The 19876-nt window shown below is 41.7% G+C and overlaps 1 protein-coding gene across 22 annotated transcripts in view; it reads right to left on the bottom strand.

The window, feature by feature from the left end:
- LRRFIP2 (LRR binding FLII interacting protein 2) overlaps positions 1-19876 on the bottom strand; it is a 123525-nt gene that overhangs the window by 1920 nt on the left and 101729 nt on the right. For 17 of the 22 annotated variants that reach the window (XM_014574054.4, XM_025185124.3, XM_014574053.3 and 14 more), the window contains 6 exons: positions 18888-18989; positions 18450-18582; positions 16525-16574; positions 14611-14731; positions 12630-12709; positions 7013-7117 (listed from right to left, as the gene is read on the bottom strand). In XM_014574054.4, coding sequence (XP_014429540.3) covers positions 7013-7117; positions 12630-12709; positions 14611-14731; positions 16525-16574; positions 18450-18582; positions 18888-18989 — 591 coding nt within the window. Of the gene's footprint in view, positions 1-7012; positions 7118-10108; positions 10191-12629; positions 12710-14610; positions 14732-16524; positions 16575-18449; positions 18583-18887; positions 18990-19876 lie in introns of those variants that run through there. The other 5 variants (XM_014574058.3, XM_075921797.2, XM_006124023.3 and 2 more) reach the window with 2 other exon arrangements.

Raw genomic sequence — 19876 nt, 5'->3', positions numbered from 1 at the left:
TGTAGACACAGCCAAGGAGAAAAGTGAGGAATTTTAAACATCTCTTTTGTGAGGATTTGAACAAAGTCTGCAGATACAGGTTTCCTTGATGTTGGCAACATCTTCACAGGTGAAATAATAACCAAGAGCAGCTGAATCTGGCATTGATATTCATAGATATGCATGGCTCTGATCATCAAGCCTTCAAACAAAAATCCATCAAACTGAGGATTTTCTGGAACATTTCTTCCTGGCAATAATTAGATTCCTGGGCTTTTGAGTTGCAGTACTATAGAAATATCTTTTCTGTCCTTGTGAGGAACCACATCTGAGGGAACCAAGGGTTCTGTTAGCAGTAAAAGAATCTTAAGTCATTCTCCCACTGGAACATCCTTTAGGACGAGACTTGCAGGGGGTTAGCACCTTGTCCCAAACCTGGAGGTTTTCATTGCTCATGGTAAGGGCTTCTGAGCTGAGACACATGGGCATCAGACTACAAAATGTGCACACTTAAATGTGCTATATAACACATTGGCTTCTTAGATGTTCTCATCTGTTGCACCTTCTATAGATGGTAGATGAGGTTAAAGATTAAGCCAAAGACCCGAGAAAACTAGATGGTTTTAGTTTCTTCAGAATTAATGAAATTTGCCTCCACTTCCAGCTTCTCACTTCAATGCAGACAGTGAGTTGTGGAATACACATCTGCATCACATCTTGACGAATCAGTTACAGTAACCAGCCTTTCCTTAGAATAGGTGTAATTGTGTATTTCACTTAAGTGTTTCATAAGCAGAATCTCTTCCAGGAAGCAGGGCTTGGAGTTTACCTAGGCAAGAATTGCAGAACCATTCTTCTGAAGCTTGCATCTACCTTAGAAGAGGAAGTAATGGCATAATGGTTCATAAATGGACATATGCAGGGCTGTTCATCCATATATACACAATATGGAAATGTCGCTGAAGAATATTTGATATGGTTTATGCTCTCAAAGGAGCTCACTGATACAGGATTTTAGTTGAGAGGTGATTGTGAAGATATCAACTGATTCTTCATATGATGAAATAGGGCACAGTAGAGCACAGGATGGCTTTATCCTATACATATAGAAGACCTGACATTGTGTGACATCTAATGTGTACAGGTGCTGCTGCTGTGGAGACTAATGTGGCTTAGGAAAGAACACAGAAAAGGATACTGCCCAGTTCAAATGAAACTGAGAAACCACTTTGACCACACCCAAAAATTTTGTCTACAGTCACCTTACTAATGTGTAAAGAGGCTTGCCATCAGATCCTGCCACTCACACCACTCTTGATGGATGTTATCACTACCAGGAACAACATTTTCTGACATAAGAAAGGGACCAGATGCTAGCAGCTCAAAGACAGGAACCACTAGGAGAATGTTACGGTCCCACAGAAGAACTTGCTTTCAGACCATAGGATGTACCTAAAGAAACCCTTTTGCAGAACTTCCTTCATCACCAACAGAAAGGAAACCTATTCAAGGAACAGTATCTCAAGAATGGTGTCAAAGACAAAGAGGAGAGGTAGAAAAGAACTGGATGGCATAGCCCAATCTGATGGTGCTTAGGACCCAGTTGGCAGTGATGATGAAGTCCCAAGCACCGTGAAAGAAGACCAGCTTATCCCCAAATAGAGGGGAAGAGAAGGACAACTGGAATTTTGCCTTGGATCAAGGAATCAAACTGGGTGCTTTTGGAAAGGACATGTGGACAGTTTGAACCCCAAACATGACTGCTTCTGATGGATCTAGACCAGTGGTCCCCAACCTGTGGAAGTTGCCGGGTGCCAGGGGGCGTGGCCGTTCGCCCGCCGGGCGCCCCCCGCCCCTCCTCCAAGTGCCTGGGGCTGGCGCCCCCCCCCCCAAGCGCCGCACGCCCGGGGTCGGCGCCCCCCCCTCCAAGCGCACGGGGCCAGGGCCGGCGCCCCGTCCCCCTCCAAGCGCTGCGCGCCCGGGGCCGGCGCCTCCCCGGGGCTGGCGCTCCCCATGCACCTGGAGCCGGCTCCGGCACTGTGCATGCGCCACGTGCCCAGGGCCAGGCCAGCCCCGAGCACGTGGCGGGCGCACACGAATGCCCCCGCGGGCGCCATGGTGCCCGTGGGCACTGTGTTGGGGACCACGGATCTAGACCCTTTCTGGGGTAGTCACAGTGTCTTGGAGGAGAGAAAAGCTACTCAAACGAGTGCTGTATACAATACCCTGATTGTTGCTAAATGCTGCCATAGAATCTCTGCACCACCAGTGTATACACTGCCTCATGGTGGCTTTAGAATCCTCAAAGGAGTGCAGAATTTTGTTGTTTTAATCTGAGAATAGTCCCTGACCACTGATGGGCAAATTTGCAATGGTGTATGGCCCCTGGGGCACAATGCATGAATTCAGCAACCGATTTGACCTCTTCCTGATCACAACAGAGACCATCACTTTGGCTGAAGCATCTGATACCCAGCACAGACTGCGAAACCACCTTAGCAACTACCAGCCTTCAGTGACAAATGACCAAAATTATTCCCTCAGCCTTGGACAGCTTGTCTTGCACAAAGGTGTACTTGTACAAAAACACTTGCTGATTAGTTATTTGAATATGCAAGAGAAATAGGATGTAAATCTTCTTGCCACTCAGGTCTCATAGAATCATAGGACTGAAAGGGACCTCAAGAGGTCATCGAGTCCAGCCCCCCGCCCTCAAGGCAGGACCAAGCTCCGTCTACACCATCCCTGACAGATGTCTATCTAACCTGTTCTTAAATATCTCCAGAGAGGGAGATTCCACCACTTCCCTTGGCAATTTATTCCAATATTTGACCACCCTGACAGTTAGAAATTTTTTCCTAATGTCCAATCTAAACCTCCCCTGCTGCACTTTAAGCCCATTACTCCTTGTCCTGTCCTCAGTAACCAAGAGGAACAAATTTTCTCCTTCCTCCTTGTGACACCCTTTTAGATATTTGAAAACCACTATCATGTCCCCCCTTAATCTTCTTTTTTCCAAACTAAACAAGCCCAGTTCATGAAGCCTGGCTTCATAGGTCATGTTCTCTAAACCTTTAATCATTCTTGTCGCTCTTCTCTGTACCCTTTCCAATTTCTCCACATCTTTCTTGAAATGTGGCACCCAGAACTGGACACAGTACTCCAGCTGAGGCCTAACTAGTGCAGAGTAGAGCGGCAGAATGACTTCACGAGTTTTGCTTACAACACACCTGTTGATACAACCTAGAATCATATTTGCTTTTTTTGCAACAGCATCACACTGTTGACTCATATTCAACTTGTGGTCCACTATGACCCCTAGATCCCTTTCCGCCATGCTCCTTCCTAGACAGTCGCTTCCCATCTTGTATGTATGGAACTGATTGTTCCTTCCTAAGTGGAGCACTTTGCATTTCTCTTTATTAAACCTCATCCTGTTTACCTCTGACCATTTCTCTAACTTGCTAAGGGCATTTTGAATTATGTCCCTATCCTCCAAAGAAGTTGCAACCCCACCCAGTTTGGTATCATCTGCAAACTTAATAAGCGTACTCTCTATCCCAATATCTACATCATTGATGAAGATATTGATTAGTACGGGTCCCAAAACAGACCCTTGAGGAACTCCACTTGTTATCCCTTTCCAGCAGGATTTAGCACCGTTAACAACAACTCTCTGACTACGGTTATCCAGTCAATTATGCACCCACCTTATCGTGGCCCTATCTAAGTTATATTTGCCTAGTTTATCAATAAGAATATCATGCGAGACCGTATCAAATGCCTTACTAAAGTGTAGGTATATGACATCCACCGCTTCTCCCTTATCCACGAGGCTCGTTATCTTATCGAAGAAAGCTATCAGATTAGTTTGGCATGACTTGTTCTTCACAAACCCATGCTGGCTATTCCCTATCACTTTATTACCTTCCAAGTGTTTGCATATGATTTCCTTAATTACCTGCTCCATTATCTTCCCTGGGACAGACGTTAAACTGACCGGTCTGTAGTTTCCTGGGTTGTTCTTATTCCCCTTTTTATAGATGGGCACAATATTTGCCTTTTTCCAGTCTTCTGGAATCTCCCGTCTGCCATGATTTTTCAAAAATCATAGCTAAAGGCTCAGATACCTCCTCTATCAGCTCCTTGAGTATCCTGGGATGCATTTCATCAGGACCTGGTGACTTAGAGTCCTTCTCCTTACAAGTGGACTTAAACCTACCATTGGGCTCTATCATTCATCACTGTTATCACCAAGGAGCTTGGAACTGGATGTGAATAAAACCCCTCAAATTCCAACCAGAAACCAAGCAACACTTTTCCATATGCTTAGCTGAAGGTGTTTCTGAAGCCAGCATGCTCCAGCGAACCTTTGTAAGCTCACAGGACACAATGTTAATAGGGTGATTAACTCTCCCAGGAGTAGAGAGCTGCAGGATATCCACTAACTTGTGAGTGTTCTCTACAGAAACTCCACGTGCATATCCAGGAAGGCAGGTGCCACAACATGTCCTAATGTGTCTTGCAATCCCCCAGTGCTGCATGGAGGAAGAACATGGCACTGCAGAATCAGTATCATCTGGAGATGAGGATAAGGAAGTTAAGTGTGCCCATGCCAGAGCCCGTTCCAAGGTTGAACTACTTGGGCAGAACAATTTGGGAGGCTTTGAGGGGAAGCCTCACCAGTGCTTGGATCTGTGACTGATCGATGATCACCACTACAGACCTGGCTGGGGCTTTCTACCTCAAGACAGGCTGAGGCGTAGGACTTTTGTGACTGAGGAGTGTCCCACACCTTCCATGGAGGAGGAAGAGCTGTGACAGCGGATCAAAGGTTTGATGCATTCAGAATAAACGTTGAAGTTTAGCTTGGAGACACTCTGGTCTTTGCTCTGGAATCAAGCTTTTAAGACTTCAATCACATCTTCCATGAACATGCTGATGACTTCCAGAAAGTTTATCAAGCACTAGATCCCAAAAAGTATGTCTACACCAGTGGTCCCCAACACGGTGCCCGCGGGTGCCATGGCGCCCACGGGCGCATTTGTGTGCACCTGCCAACAACCTGGGCTGCCCCCCCTCCGGCGCGCAGCGCACTGGAGGCGCCGGCCCCAGGCACACACCACACACCAGCGCCTGGTGTGTGGTGCTCGGGCGGCCCCAGCCCCGGGGCACATGAGGGCGCCAGCCCCAGGCGCGCGGTTCAGGCAGCAGCGCTGGCACAAGGCACTCGGGCGGCCCTGGTCCCGGCCCTGGGGCACATGCCAGCGCCAGGTGCAAGGGCATCCCCGCCCCTGGCATGCCCCAGGATGCATGGTCCCGCACCTGGGCGCCCGGCGCATGAGTGGCCCCGCCCCCGGGAGCCTCTAAAGGTTGGGGACCACTGGTCTACACTATAGTTGGGAATGAGACTGCTGCAACTTCTAAGTAGTGTGTTAGAAATAGCACTGTGGATGTGGCAGTTTGAGAGGCTAGCGAGTAGTCGAATAGTCAACTACCTGATAAGCATAAGTTGTATTGACTACTTGCTCTTCCCCCACTTGCTACCTCAGAGCCTGTTCTCTCACCCTCCCTCTCCTCCCAGCATCATCTCTGCAGTGCTGCTTCCCTCTCCCACTCCCCCCACCTCTATCAGAGGCAGCAGAGGAGGGGAAAAATAGGGACAGAATAGGCCACAGTTGGCTGAGGCTCGCCATAAGCAGAGGCTGCTCCAGCAGCAGGTCCTGTCTTGGGGGGTCCCAGCTGGGCTGCCCACCTGTAGATGGGGCTGCTGCTCTAAAGAAGCCCCAGTCCGTGGACAGTCCAGGCTGATTTGAACAGGGGCTGCTAGACTCAGCACAAGCCGGGACCGAACTGTCTTGGCTTGCGCTGGTCTGGGATGCTGCACCCTGGCAGCTCTAACTACATTTAAAATGCAGAGGTACAGTGCAAGTGGTTCCCAGAGCTGGCAGGAGCTGGGACTGCTTAGTCCTGGCTCCAGTCAACTGGAGCTACCCCACTGCAGTTCTGTACAGCGGTCCTTATCAACTTATTGTGCAGTCGATTCAAATAGTATCGACTACACGATTAGTTAGAAAATTGCAATTTAACATCCCTAGTTGCTAACCCAACTCCTTGGTTCCAAGCTTGGGTGACATGATGCATGCTCTCAAGTACAGTATAGACATATCCTGAGACCTAATAATCAAAACATCTCTCACCCTGGTCATTGTCAGACAATGCAATAACGTCTACTGCTGAGTAACAGGGTTCAAATTAGTCCAGAAGCTTTTGAAAGGTATTAAGGAAGCCTTCTTTCTACCATTCCCTAAAAGTAGTAACAGAAGAAAAACAAAAAAAAGCCATAGTTTGGAGCTGTATCTCAAAGAGTCATGGACTTCTTAGCTAAAAGAAAGTACTTAGGTAAAATGCTCCAGACTGGGAACAAAGCTCAAACAAAAATGGAATAAGTCAAGGTCTCAATGAAGACAAGAGCTTCAGAAAGTTAGGTGGGGGCAGGTATCTTGTTACTTCAACTGAAGAAAAAACAAAATCAAAAACAGTTTGTCAATGCATGGAAAGGAAACCTTTTACCCAATGCTCCTAAGTTAGCTCAAATTTGACAGTAAAGATTAAAAGGTGGCAATAATGGAAGTGGACATAACTCATTCAAGGAACTAATTGCACTGATGATGAATTAATATGACGAAGATGTTATTACGAGGATATCGAAGAGGTTAAAGAAAAGATATCAGAGGAGAAACTGCTACAGAATAGGAGAGCATTGACATAAGCTTAAAACAATTGCCAAGGAAATGCTTGCAGATCTGACAGTAATAGTCAGAAATATGATCTAGAAATACAGTAGGCCAACCTCAGGTGCATGAGACTTCATAGCGAAGAAAAAGTTCTTTATGACCATTTGTAGTTCTAACTCTGACTGTTCACAGAATTACTCCCATAACACTAAAAATATGAAATATTCATAGGCATTTGGTTTTACCCAATGAAAAGTCTATCACATTTACTTTGAAAAGAAAATTAAGTTGATTACCTCTCGCTGAAGTCTCCTCTTTTCTGCTTTGAGTTCGTCTTCTATTTTTTCTGCATTCTCTGCTGCAGTTTTATATCTTATTACTTGTCCTTCAAGTCTTCCAATCTACAAACCAAGAAACCACCAAGAAAAATGACTGCTGACTTCTTTATAATGGGACAGGCTACCCACATGTCTGTCCTCCCCTCTCCTATGTGGCACTCCACAGCACTGCTCCCTGCATTATCTGTAGCACCCTCAGCATGAGAGGTGGTGGTGTCAGCATGTAGAAGTAGCTGTGATTGCAAAGAAAGGGAAACGTCAGGGTTTAAAGAAAAAGGGGACAGCAAAACAAGAGTCCCGTTGAAGAAGAAACACCAGAGAAGACCCCACTGTCTCTTTCTTCATGGTGAGACAGCAGGGAGTGGATCAAGAAGGGAAGAGTACTGGTGACAAAGTGTGACAACTGGAAAGGGAAAGAGAAGGGAGAGTGAACTGGAAAAATAGAGTAGAGCAGCACAGAAATGGAGACAAGATTGTAGGAAGAAAACAAAGGAAAATGAAAATCAGACAAAATACACTAGAGTCCCTATCCGACCTAAAGGGGACCAACACATGGTTAGATTACCGAATATGTCAGATGATACAAACTCCACTGTAGAGAGCAACGGAACAGCTGATGCCGCTCCTGCCGGGGACGAAGTCCCCACAGAGCAGCACCAGCTGTTCCCTTGCTCTCTAGGAGAAGCTGCTGCTGGGATGCTTCCATGCAGCAGCAGCAGCTTCTCCTAGAGAGCAAGGGAACAACTGATGCCGTTCTTGCTGGGGACATCCCCCGCAGGAGCGGCATCAGTTGTTTCCTTGCTCTCTAGGAGAACCTGCTGCTGCTGCCGCCGCTTCTGCCTGGAAGTATCCCAGCGGCGGCGGCGGCAGCAGCAGCAGCTTCTAGACAGCGATGGGGCAGCAAGCGGGGCCGTTCTCTCGGCCTGCGCTCTATCTGACCCTGCAGCTCCCAGAGACAAAGTCCCCGGGAGCTGCAGGGTCAGATAAAGCGGAGTGTCAGATTACCCGGTGTTGGTTAATCCGGACTCCACTGTACATGTAAACAAGAGAGAGGAAACATAATGGGCCAGGGGTTGTAGTGTGTCCCCTGGGCTGGGCCCACCACAGACAGTGGCTTCTCTGACCAGCTGGAGCAGCCCTTGCTTGCGGTGGGGGGGGAGCTGCTCCAGCCCCTACCAGAATTGGTACGCCTCACCCATTAAAGGTGAGGTTTATTGGTTAACCATTCGCATTCCTTCTTTAAAACAGATTCATACTCTCTAGTTTGTATGCAAGAGTTACTCTGATAGGAGATTTTTGCCTCAGTTGCCTAAAATGCCTTATTAGGCTCTAAATCAGGAGTGGGCAACTTTTTGGCTTGAAGGCCACAACTTAGTATGGCAATTGTACAAAGGGCATACTGTTCACAAAATTGAGGGTTGGGGAAAGGGTAAGAGTGCTGGCTGTGGATGCAGGCCCTGGGGTAGGGCAGAAATGAAGCCTTCAGGGGGTGGCCTCTGAGCTGGGCTTGAGGTATGTGGAGGGCCAAAGGGAGCTCTTGGCTGGGCTTGAGGGGTTTGGGATGCAGGGAGGTGTGTCAGACTGGCATTGAAGGGTTTGGAGTGTGGAAGGGGGGGATCAGCTCTGGGACAGTGGGGTCAAAGATGCAGGTTCCGGGTGACATTTGCCTGTAATGGCCCCTGGAAGCAGTGGTCTACCTGCCTCCAGCTCCAGGCACTTCTCCCCCAGTTCTCATTCACCTCCTGGATGCTCCTGCTTCTAGAAGCTGCACAGACACCGCGCACATCTCTGAACCCCGCTCCCTGACCAAACTGAAATGTCTGATGGACTGAATAGTTCGCCCATCCCTGCTCTAAAGTGATACTATTTGGAGGAAAATGTCAGAAGCAGTTGAAATTTGCCAAAATTATTAAAAAATGTTAACTGTACAAGAACAAATCTAAATAGTTTAAATTAGGAAACAGAGTAATGGCAGCTAAAGGATTACATGATATATTGGAAAATTCCACAGCAACGCATGTGAGCCCATAGAAATGAATAGGGATTGCATCACTTTCTGTGGGGAATACACTAACGCAGTGATACTCAGACCTCAGTGGTTCATTACCCAAAAGAGCCAGGAGTTTCAATTCATTATTTTATTTATTCTAATACTATTCATATTTAAATATAACCCACCATACTTTTTAGTTTTTAATTTATATTTATGCACACACATACCCAGGAAGTTAGTTAATAACTTAATGCAAATTGGTAACTTCATAGTAAAATGGTTAATAACTTAAATTGTTTAAAAATAAAATCACATTGTCATGGCTGTCTCTAGGGAGGTTTGGGCCACAAAACTATCCTCTCAGTGCTCCAGGCCCACCTGTTTCTGCCACCATCCAACCCCCAAGACCCACCTCTGTTCCACCTCCATTGCACTTCTTTCCCCAAGCCTCCTCTCTCAAGAGAGGTGACCTGGGAGCTTACTGGGGGGACTTGGTGCGGGCAACAGGGGTTGCGCCCCTGCCCACAGTAATGGAAAGCAGAGCGACCAAGCCCAGCTCCTGTCTGCATCACTTGGGGAAGCAAAGTGGGCCGGGGCACTCAGGTTCCTGCTGCTACACTGAAGCGGAGCAACCCATCCGAGAGATGGAGAAGCGGAGCAGACCCATCTAGATTGCTGTGGCTCCCTCTGCTGCTGATGGGAGTCAGGTATGCACGCCTGAGACTCCCCAAACTGTGGGATCCAGTACAATGGACAGGAAAGCTCTACACCTGGTTTTTTATGTGCTGCAAAAAACCTTGAGATGCATCAGAGAGCCACTTGTGACTCATGACTCAGTCTGAATATCACTGTTGTAGCCTATAAAAACAAATGTGATTTCTAGACATGAAATAGCTAGGATTCCTCTAAAGATCAGGTGAAAAATTCCAGAGGAATGCATTGAGTCCATAGAAATGAATTGGGCTTCAAATCACATGTAAGGTACACATGATACAGATAATAAGTGAAAACGTCATAATTCATCTACAAGCTGACTGTAATAAATTATATAATGAGCTCACATTGTATATAAGGGCAGCAGCTGATAGGCTACAACTCTGTAGGGAATAGGAACCAGCAGAAGAGTAGAATGCTGCTGAACACCTGAAAGGAAGACAATACCTGTGGAACAGTGGCAGCAGCTCCAGCAAATGAAGAGCTGCTTGAAAACCAACTACTGTAACAGCAGCAGCACCATCGTCAGTCCATCCCTACCTTAAGCTTGCCTTAGCACTGGCTACTCCTGGCACCTGGCCAGTAGGAGGCCAACAGAGCAGCCTAGTAGTAGCAACTGTTGCAAGAGGAGGGCAACATTTAGTAGCTTTTACCTCAGAAGCAAGCATCCATCATCAGATTTCAAGACCATGTTCTCTAAACACCACACCCAACCTTTTAACATAACAGAAGGACTGGCTATGATGATTTAGAGGGAATTTTAAGACTACCTATAGAAGTTACAATCTTTTTCTGTTTATCATCCTAGAGTGTATGGGTTTCAATTGTAAATAAAGCTGAATACCTGAGTTCTGAATGCGATCTTCCCTTATCCATGTAATGATTATCTGATCAGCTCTTATGGAATGTTTTAATGTTAAGTATAGTGAAAGCTTTATTATCCGGCACTCATGAAGACTGGGGGTTGACAGTTAATTGAATGTTCCAGATAACAAAGCTTATTGCTCTGCCCCATAGTGGCAGATCCAGCTCCTGGCAGCTGGAGGCACTTGCTAATGACATCAGCCAGCAATGCCAATAGTCAGAAGCCCTACAACAGGCTGGCTGGACAGATGGGAGTCAGGTATGCACGCCTGAAGACATGGTGGTACTGTGGCTGGGGGCACTGGTGGTTAACAAAGTACCAGATAACAAAGCATTCACTGTTTGAGTATTGAAAGATTTAAAGTTGAACATTTAACTGACATATTGCTATATGTTTGTATACTGTAGTAAGTTAGTATAATCTTTTCCTTAATATTCTGTTAGACTATTATATGTTAAAGTGAAATTTTTACTGCAGCGTTATGTTTTTATTTTATGGCACTGCTTCCTTTAAACTGTAACTGGAACATCTACTCTTTTATTGTAATCTCACTCCTAAATACATGTTTTTGTTTTCAAAGAATTTTTTACTTATCTATTCTTGCCTGAAACGCTGCATTTATGTCCTTCAATGGGGAAGTTATCTGGATTTAATTAGCAACTTTTTCCTGTAAAATATGTAGGATGGACCACAACCTTGAATACCTGAATAAATAAATTTAAGAATAGAATGTTTTGAAATTGAAAAGCATTGTTTTAGGCAAACTCATTGGTTCAGTGTAATTGGGTTCAAATCTTCTGGTAACACTATGACCTGTTAATATTCTACTACAATTCATGAGTAATGAAATCAAATACATAGAGTGATAAAAAGCAGTTACAGAATTGCACTGTGTAACTGAATTATTTGCCAAGTTGCTGAAGTAATACCCTTTTATTGAAACATTCTAATTCACTCTCAAAGCATTCCATTATTTTGCTCTTGATAAACTATGGGAACATAGAAGCATTCCTAAAATAAATTACTGCTTTGTTTACTACACAAGAATATTTTATTATCGGTACTTTTGACTTAGGGAGATACATTTTTCCCAGGCAGTATTTTAAGAAGGCAATTCAGTTTACACAGTAAAAAAACTAATTTCAGTTTTTTTTTTATTTTCTGCAATATGGTGGTGGTCTTAGTAAATTAATCTCACACTATGAATGTGTGCATTTTCTTTTATGGTGAGGTTATGAAGAAATACTGATTTGTAAGGAAATTGCAACATGTGTTTGAACTTAGTGCTGCTGGTAAAGTCATTATGGTGAATCACAGAACAGATAAGTACCACCAATTATGAAACTTACAACATCTGAGAAAAATGATCTTGTAATTAGAGTGCATAAAAATACCATGCATAAAAATCACTAACTTAAATCTATTATATATTTTGAAAAGCTTGTGGATTTGTTTGTGTAAAATAAAGTCATACTTTGCAATTACCTACAGATACCAAATTTTGCATAAACAATCCTGTCACTTAAATTAACTAAATGCACTACTGTTTACACCGGAATACACTGGGTGAAAGGTTTAAATAATTTTGTTTCTCATCAGAAAAAAGTCATGACTAATATGATTAGAATTCATACAAATATTTGCTAACAACATTAAAATTGAGTCACCTATTCAACTGTCATTTTAGTGCAAAGAAAATTTTTACTATTACTAATCATTCAAATTAATCACGAAAAGAGTAATGGAAGCTTTACAAATCCTATTCAAATTTACTATGTATGGTAATTATTCAATAAAATGAATAATGTTTGAAGTTGAAATCCTACAAATTTAAAACTGTTCTTTTACTTTTTCAAGCACATTAATAAAAAATTCTATTACATATATTTAATTTCTTGAATTTTCCTATAAGTGTAATCTATGCAAAATGACTCTGCCCCGTGAACAGTGGGCCTTACCTGCTAGTTTACTATATAAACAATTTAAAAGAAAGATACACTTACATTTTGTTCCATGGTAGTTATATCCTGTTCAGCTTTTGAAAGCTTAAATTTGTATTCACTTATTTGTCTGTTGGCATCTCCTAAATAAAATCAGATATTAATTAATTTCTTCAAGTGTCATTAATAGACAAGTCTATTTTAATTCAAATGAACTTGAAATATAACTCCACTGAGAAACAGAGGTTATTTATCTAGAACTGGAAGTTGAGTATGTAGACACATCAGTATTCCATACATGAACACACATGTACACCATATAACCGAGTCTGGAATATTTTTATTGAGCCATGTCAACTGTTTCACACACGTGCTATAGCTCTCCTCTGCTCCAAACCCAGATAATCCGTGAGAGGCAACAGAAAGAGAGACCACACATCTCAAAGAACCTCCAGTTATAGGTAAGTAACTTCCATTTCTTCTTCCAGTGATGGCCACTACCTGTACTCCACATGGGAGATTACCAAGCAGTGTTCAAATAAAAGGTATTTACAAGGACACAGATGTGATAGCTGACTCTTGTCCCTATAGTTGTATATACAACAGAAGACTGAACCAAGTATAACATCTTGTGAAGGTATGCGAGGAGCTCCAGGTAGGAACCCTATATGTCTCTACCTCTCTGAAGTAATGTCTCTGTATAGAGCTGAGTGTGAGCGAGTGATATCTGCTGCAACTGAACATTAAGCTCAAGCCCAAACTGGTAGGCTTCCCACATAAAACTTGACAAGACAAATCTAAGAAGGAAGAGTAAGAATGTTCTGCTGGTTTGCAAATCATTTCTGGTGGTACTGCTCAGAAACTGTCAACTGACATAGTATTCCATATATGAACACTCAGCTTAAAATAGTTTTGGCACATCTCTCAAACGACTGTCCTGTTAATGACTAGGAGCTCCACATACATGCTGACAGCTAGGGAGAAACAAACAGTTCGCTTGCTTGGACTTAAGCTAGTGTGGTCAGTTTGTATGAAGTGAAACTGAACATTAGGGCCGATTTTAATAATTTTGTTTGCTCCAGATAGTGGCAGAGCACTTTTCAGATTGAGCTAATGGATCACAGCTTCAACATAATAAGCAAGAAACCAGAGGAAAATACTAGTAAAATAATTCAGGTGAAATTCTATAACCTAATGAAATTTGGCAAATAATATCAAAGATAGGTGAAGTGTCAACTAAGAAAAAAATAACTTGACATAAGTTTTATTAAGCTTCAAAGAAATCGGGGACCTTTTATTAACTATTGTATACTGAGGAATGCACTGAGAGGAAATCTTCCAGTAAAAATAATTTTAAAATCCTGTACTCTGTTGATAATGCTTTTTTAATCATTAAGATGACATGGGAATGAAAATAGTTATCAGAAAGCCCCAATGAAAAACACAAGATACATTTTCAATAGGTAAGTGATTCTCACAACCAAAGAAGGGCACCCATCCTTCAAATATCCAGAAAATAAACACAAATTGGTTTATTTTCTCTATGAATATCTGTATATAGTTAACATATACTTAAGGGATATGAAGGTTTAACTGGTAAGCCTCATCCTTAACGGGAGAGTCTTACTGGTTAAGGTTAACTGGTAGAACTCAAGCAGCTCCCTGCCTGCTGAGAGCAGGGGGCTGCTCCAGACCTGTAGTGGGTAAGGGGACCTGCCGAAGACAGGGGGTGCTCCAGCATAGTTGTTGCCTGCAGTGGGCCCAGGCACGCAACAGGCAGGGGCTGTTCTGACCAGCAGGAAAAAGGAGCATAGGAGGCCAAAGCCGGGGCTTCTCTAGCCAGGCTGGAGCAGCCCCAGCCTGCAGCAGGGGATGGGGGAGAGGTAGCATTCCAACTCAGCAGTGCAGTGGGGAGGGCCACTCCAGCCACACTGGAGCAGTCCCCCAATACCTGCTCGCCCTCCTTTACATCAATTAACAGGTTAAACAATACATTTAACCAGTTAGCCAATTAAACAGGATTTTACATCCCTAGTATACTTACTCTGCATTTCAATTAACTGCAAATCAGAACCATTCTCTAATCCTGTTATATCTCGATTTGTGCCATCATTTTTAGAATGTTTCTGTCGTTCCTCTTCTAGTTGCAGCTTCAGTTTTCTAATCTGAAATAAAAAAGTCATATTATGAAGAGTAAGTTACTGGAAATTTTACTGTGACCACAAAACATTTTCCCCATCATGATTCCCTGCATGAGGTGCCAACTGAGGTCTGTGCATGGAATTTTTCATGTATATATTTTACATTTCTAAAAGTTTACAAAATGTATGGCTCAGATCCTAGCATATGCAAAGGAATACCAGGGCAAAGCCATTGTTATGAGGTACTTCTTCCCTCTTTCCCAGAGATGTTGGTCAAACTGGTCCAGTGTGCAGCACTAGACTAGTCTCAACTTTCCATTACATGTCACCAGTTCTTACAGATTCTTTCAGCAGTCAGAGGTTCATCAATATGTAAGAAATCCCCAGACACAATCCCTTTAATGGGTGCTGATGAAGATAACAGCTCTTATCTTTATTCTACACCACTAGACAATTCCTCCAAAGTTCAGTGTAGTGGTGTAGGGGGGGTATGAATTCCACAAACAGTGTACATAAACCACTTTAAAACAGAATGACTTTTACAGCTATTGTGCTCTAATAACTGTATCTTTAATGGTCTAGCCAATATTTGGCTTCTTTTTTGGCTTGAGCCCAAAGCAGCTAGTTATTTATTTGATATTCATCTATATATTAAAAAGATATTTGGCTCACATGCAATGAAAACAAAGACTGCCAAGAATGGCTAGATCTCTGTTCTGTGCATTTAAACTCTGTACCTTTCCCTAGACCACAAGTTCACAAATTGTGGTCTTTGGATTAGTCGTCAGTGGAACCCCTGCTGGTAGTGCAGTAGTCACTTTCTGGTTACCAACCACCTACTTTTCTCTAGCTGCTAAACTGCATTAAAAGCTTCTGCTGTCTCTCAAGTCAGTCAGGCTATGTCTGCACTACAGAGTTTTTTCGGGGAAAAAATCCTTGACTTATGTCCACACTGCAATCGCGTTATTTGAAAAAAATCAAAAGAACTGAGGGGTTTTTCTGACATTAGTAAACCCCTTTCTACGAGGAAGAAGCCTTTTTCCAAAAGAGTTCTTTCAGAAAACGGCGTGTGGACGGGGAAGAGGGAATTCTTTCAAAAGAAAAGGAAAGAGGAAAAAAGCATAGGTGCCCTGGTGGCCACTCCATCCATAGTAATCACGGCTTAAATGTGAGATGGACTTTCGAAAAAGCAGATCGCTTTTCCGATGCACTTTGGCAGTGTGGATGCTCTCTTTCGGAAGAAGTTTTTTCAAAGAAGCCTGCAGCTTAGACGTAGCCCCAGAGTGGTACTGTGCAAAAATGACTCCCAACCTTATGCTAGATTTTAGTAACTTCTGATTTTTTTTCCCTTTATAAAAGGAAATGAGAGACTGAATAAATAGCTACTTCATTTGATATACCATCACTGTTCAATGATGATCTGTACTGATAAGATGCAAATGAGTTACACAACACAATGTTAACAAAAAGGATAGTTAGGAAGTATCTTACAAAGATTCATATTTACTTAGATCTAGGACCACTTAAAATAACCATAAGGGAGACAGCTTGAAGAATCCACCACTCTAGCTATTGCGTAAGACCAAGTTCATTATATTCAAGGCAACACAGAGAGGAGTATAGTAGTTTTTGGCTCATCACCTACAATGCTGGAAAGTTTTATTAAAGCTAATACTTTGATTTAGTTTGTTGTACAAAAAGGATTAGTAGCTTTTTATTTATTATTAATGTACTAACCTTTTTTCAGGGACATTTTATTAAATGTAAACTATCCCTTTACAGAGTATTTATGGGGTAAAAAACCACATCTTTACTACCTGTGACAGTAATTCCTCTTTTTCCCCAGCCAGTTTCCGTAGCCGAACATCTAAAAGAACCAAAGAGGATCTCAGTTAAAAACTAGATGGATTTAAAACCAAAAACATATTTTATTAATTTTCATTAAGCTAAAAAAATAAGAACTTGAATTTAATGACATGCTAAAAATGGCAATCTGAGTTGTTATGGTTTATTGTGTTTTTTATTGTCTAAAGAGTGGCAAACATCAATACTTCTAATACATCACTATATTCTCAACATGCAGTTCAAATATATCTTTGTAACAGATGAAAAGGTAATAACTTTTTAATATATAAAAATGTTAAGAAAATAATCAGGAATAAAGATATCCGAGACAAGCAATTCCTGGTACTTAATGAATGGTTGAGGGACAACTGAAGATGATTTATACATTTAATAAAACAAAATCCTCTTCCATTTCTTAAAAATACTCAAGATATGGCCAGTTACTGTTTTAACTATTTTACCTGTAAATGTACTCCTTGTCACAGCCCTTTATTTCCCTCTCATCTTTCAGAATGTAAGCTCTTAAAAGTAAGGACTGTGCCTCTCTATGTTTGTAGAATACTTTTGTTGTGTTACCAGAATACAAATGAACAGCTACTGGGATAAGTGTCTAAACTGAAGCTAAAATGAAAGTTAACTCATCTAGAATATCATTAACTATGAGACTGTACCTTCCAAACTCAGTCAGTACTAAAATCAGAATAAGACTGGCAAATTTTCAGTTTCTTACAGAATTATTTTAAAAATAATGTAAAGCAAAGCAATAATGCATCAGAAATACCAATTAACAACAATTCTGACTTTCAAGTTCAACGTGACTGGGAAGTATTATGTATTAAATACATGGTTTAAAACAAAAAAATTAGTCTTCTATTTAAAATACATATACCAACACATAAGGATATTCCTTGTGTATTAAGTACAGGCAGTCCCCGGGTTACGTACAAGATAGGGACTGTAGGTTTGTTCTTAAGTTGAATTTGTATGTAAGTCGGAACTGGTACATATTGTAGGGGAAACTCTAGCCAAACATTTCTCCAGAGCTCAGTTTTATTCTCCCACACCTCACTTCCCTCAGTCTTTTATTCTCAAGCTGAGGTGTCTGCTGAGAAAAGCCACTCCGCGTCTCCCTGGTCTGCTGGGGGGGGGAGGGGGAGCGCTAGCTTCGCATCTCCCTGGTCTGCTGGGAGGAAGCAGCTAGTGCAGTGTTGCCTCACCCCGTTTGTAAGTAGGGATCCGATGTAAGTCGGATCCATGTAACCTGGGGACTGCCTGTAATGAATATTTAATTTGTGCAGTTTAGCTAGGAACAAATTAACCAGGAGCCTGGGATCAAAATCTTAACTTTGTCCACATAGCTGTTTGACTATGCTAACTGGAACTGGGGCAAACCTTTCTATTCTAAGCAATTAAGAGATGTGATCAATTTTCATGAATACAGCATAAAATATTTCAAAAGAAATGACAATATTTTTCTTGAACCAATTTCTTAAATATGATTTCTTTCACAAATGGGCTCTTTAAATAGTTGATGCTTTTAAAAACACTTATTTCATAAGAAAATGTGTACTTATTAAAACACTTTGCTAATTTTGCATTTTTATCCAAATAGTTTTTATCTAACTAGATTTTTTAGACTGCTCTGAAATTCTCAAAAACAATAAAATGGACCATTAAAATTAACTAAATGCAAGTGTCATTACACCTGCAGTTTTTTACAGTAAACAAATATGCTGTTAAATTAGTTACATAAAGATAAGAACATTCATCTTAGCAATGGCACATATTTCATAAATAACAAAAATATCTTTGTGTAGCTCCAAAGTCACAATTTTGGATGCGAACAAAAATCCCGTAGAAGCTTTAAAAGACCACATGTATTTAGTATTTTTTTTACCTAATGGTCCTTCTCCTGCAGATTCCAAGACTTGAGCAGCTTCCTGTGATACAACTGCTATTGTACCAATCATTGGTTCATGGTTTATATCACCATTTGGTGTACCATCTGGGATTATAACTAACCCGTGCTTCTGAAAAAAAATAAAAGGACTTTCACTCATACAAAGGAAACTTTTTCCTATCTCAATACATTTTCAGAAGCATTTTCAACTTGACTGAAATAGTTACACCAAATGGAAATGTTTCATTTAACATATGTGAGGATTGGAGTTTTGGTCAATATTTGGACCAAGCAGTGTTACTTACATCATTACCAGAGCCAAACCTTTATTGGGATGTACTGGAGCAGTAACATACTGCTTTCTGTTTTGTGTTGACTGTGTTTGATCCCCCATTTCTGTATTTGTTCTACTGTATAACACTGCTACTGACATACCTCTCCTGTCTTCATTGTTTCCTTCAGGTCGGCCAACTCATCTCTGAGCTCATCGCGCTCATTCTTAATGGAGTCAAAGTACTCTTTCTGTCTTTCTAGGGCCTGCGTACAGGCAGATAGCAAGAAAAAGAATGGCACAGAGAGAAAGCAATGTGATAGGCAGTAGAGAGATATTATACTAATAAGGCAAGCAGATGAATAAACGTAAAGAAAGGAGAAGGGGAATATAAAATACGCACAATTCAATAGCTACCTTGTACAGACATATCTTTACCTCAGCGCTACATGCTTGTTGTGAAGCTATCTATCTATATTAGTATTGGCAGAATATACAATCCAACCATTCGATTAATTAAATTGTATACCAAAATAAATATAGTTCTTCCCAATGTGTCCATTTTAAGGCAATCTCTGCAATGACTATTTCTGCATAATTGTCTAACTGAATTATCCTAGAAAACATTCATAGCGGGAACAACTTAGTCATAAGGTATCTTGACAAACACATGCTTGGGTTAAGTTTCACAAATACCTGCCTATAACTTTAAGAAAAATTTCTATATCAGTCAAATTATACATTTTCTTTGCTAATAATTGCATATTGCCACTCAACAGGTTACGACACAGCTACTGAACAGTCAAGACTCCAGTCTTCTGATTACCAATTAAATCCCCAAGGATTTTGGCCTGAGACAAGAGAATACCACATCTGTTACACTAAGTACTCTGACTTCTACAGGTGCATAGAGTAGAAATCTTACAATTTAAGGCTATATATTTTGGTACCTTTTATCAATTTATAAATATCTACTTCTGTTACTTGAATAAATATTTTACCCAACTGGTTACTAACAGACTAAAACATTTTTAGAACCACAAAACTAAGAAAAATGTGTCACTAACAATACTACATTAACACAAAAGGGGTCACATACACAAAACACAACAATCTCATACAGCTATGTTATCCAGAGAGGCATTCTCAACCA

This window comes from Pelodiscus sinensis, chromosome 2 (assembly GCF_052426305.1).
Source record: "Pelodiscus sinensis isolate ZL-2025 chromosome 2, ASM5242630v1, whole genome shotgun sequence".
Lineage (NCBI taxonomy): Eukaryota > Metazoa > Chordata > Testudines > Trionychidae > Pelodiscus > Pelodiscus sinensis.
Note: the sequence above shows the minus strand (reverse complement) of the source record. Positions and strands in the feature narration are given on the sequence as shown.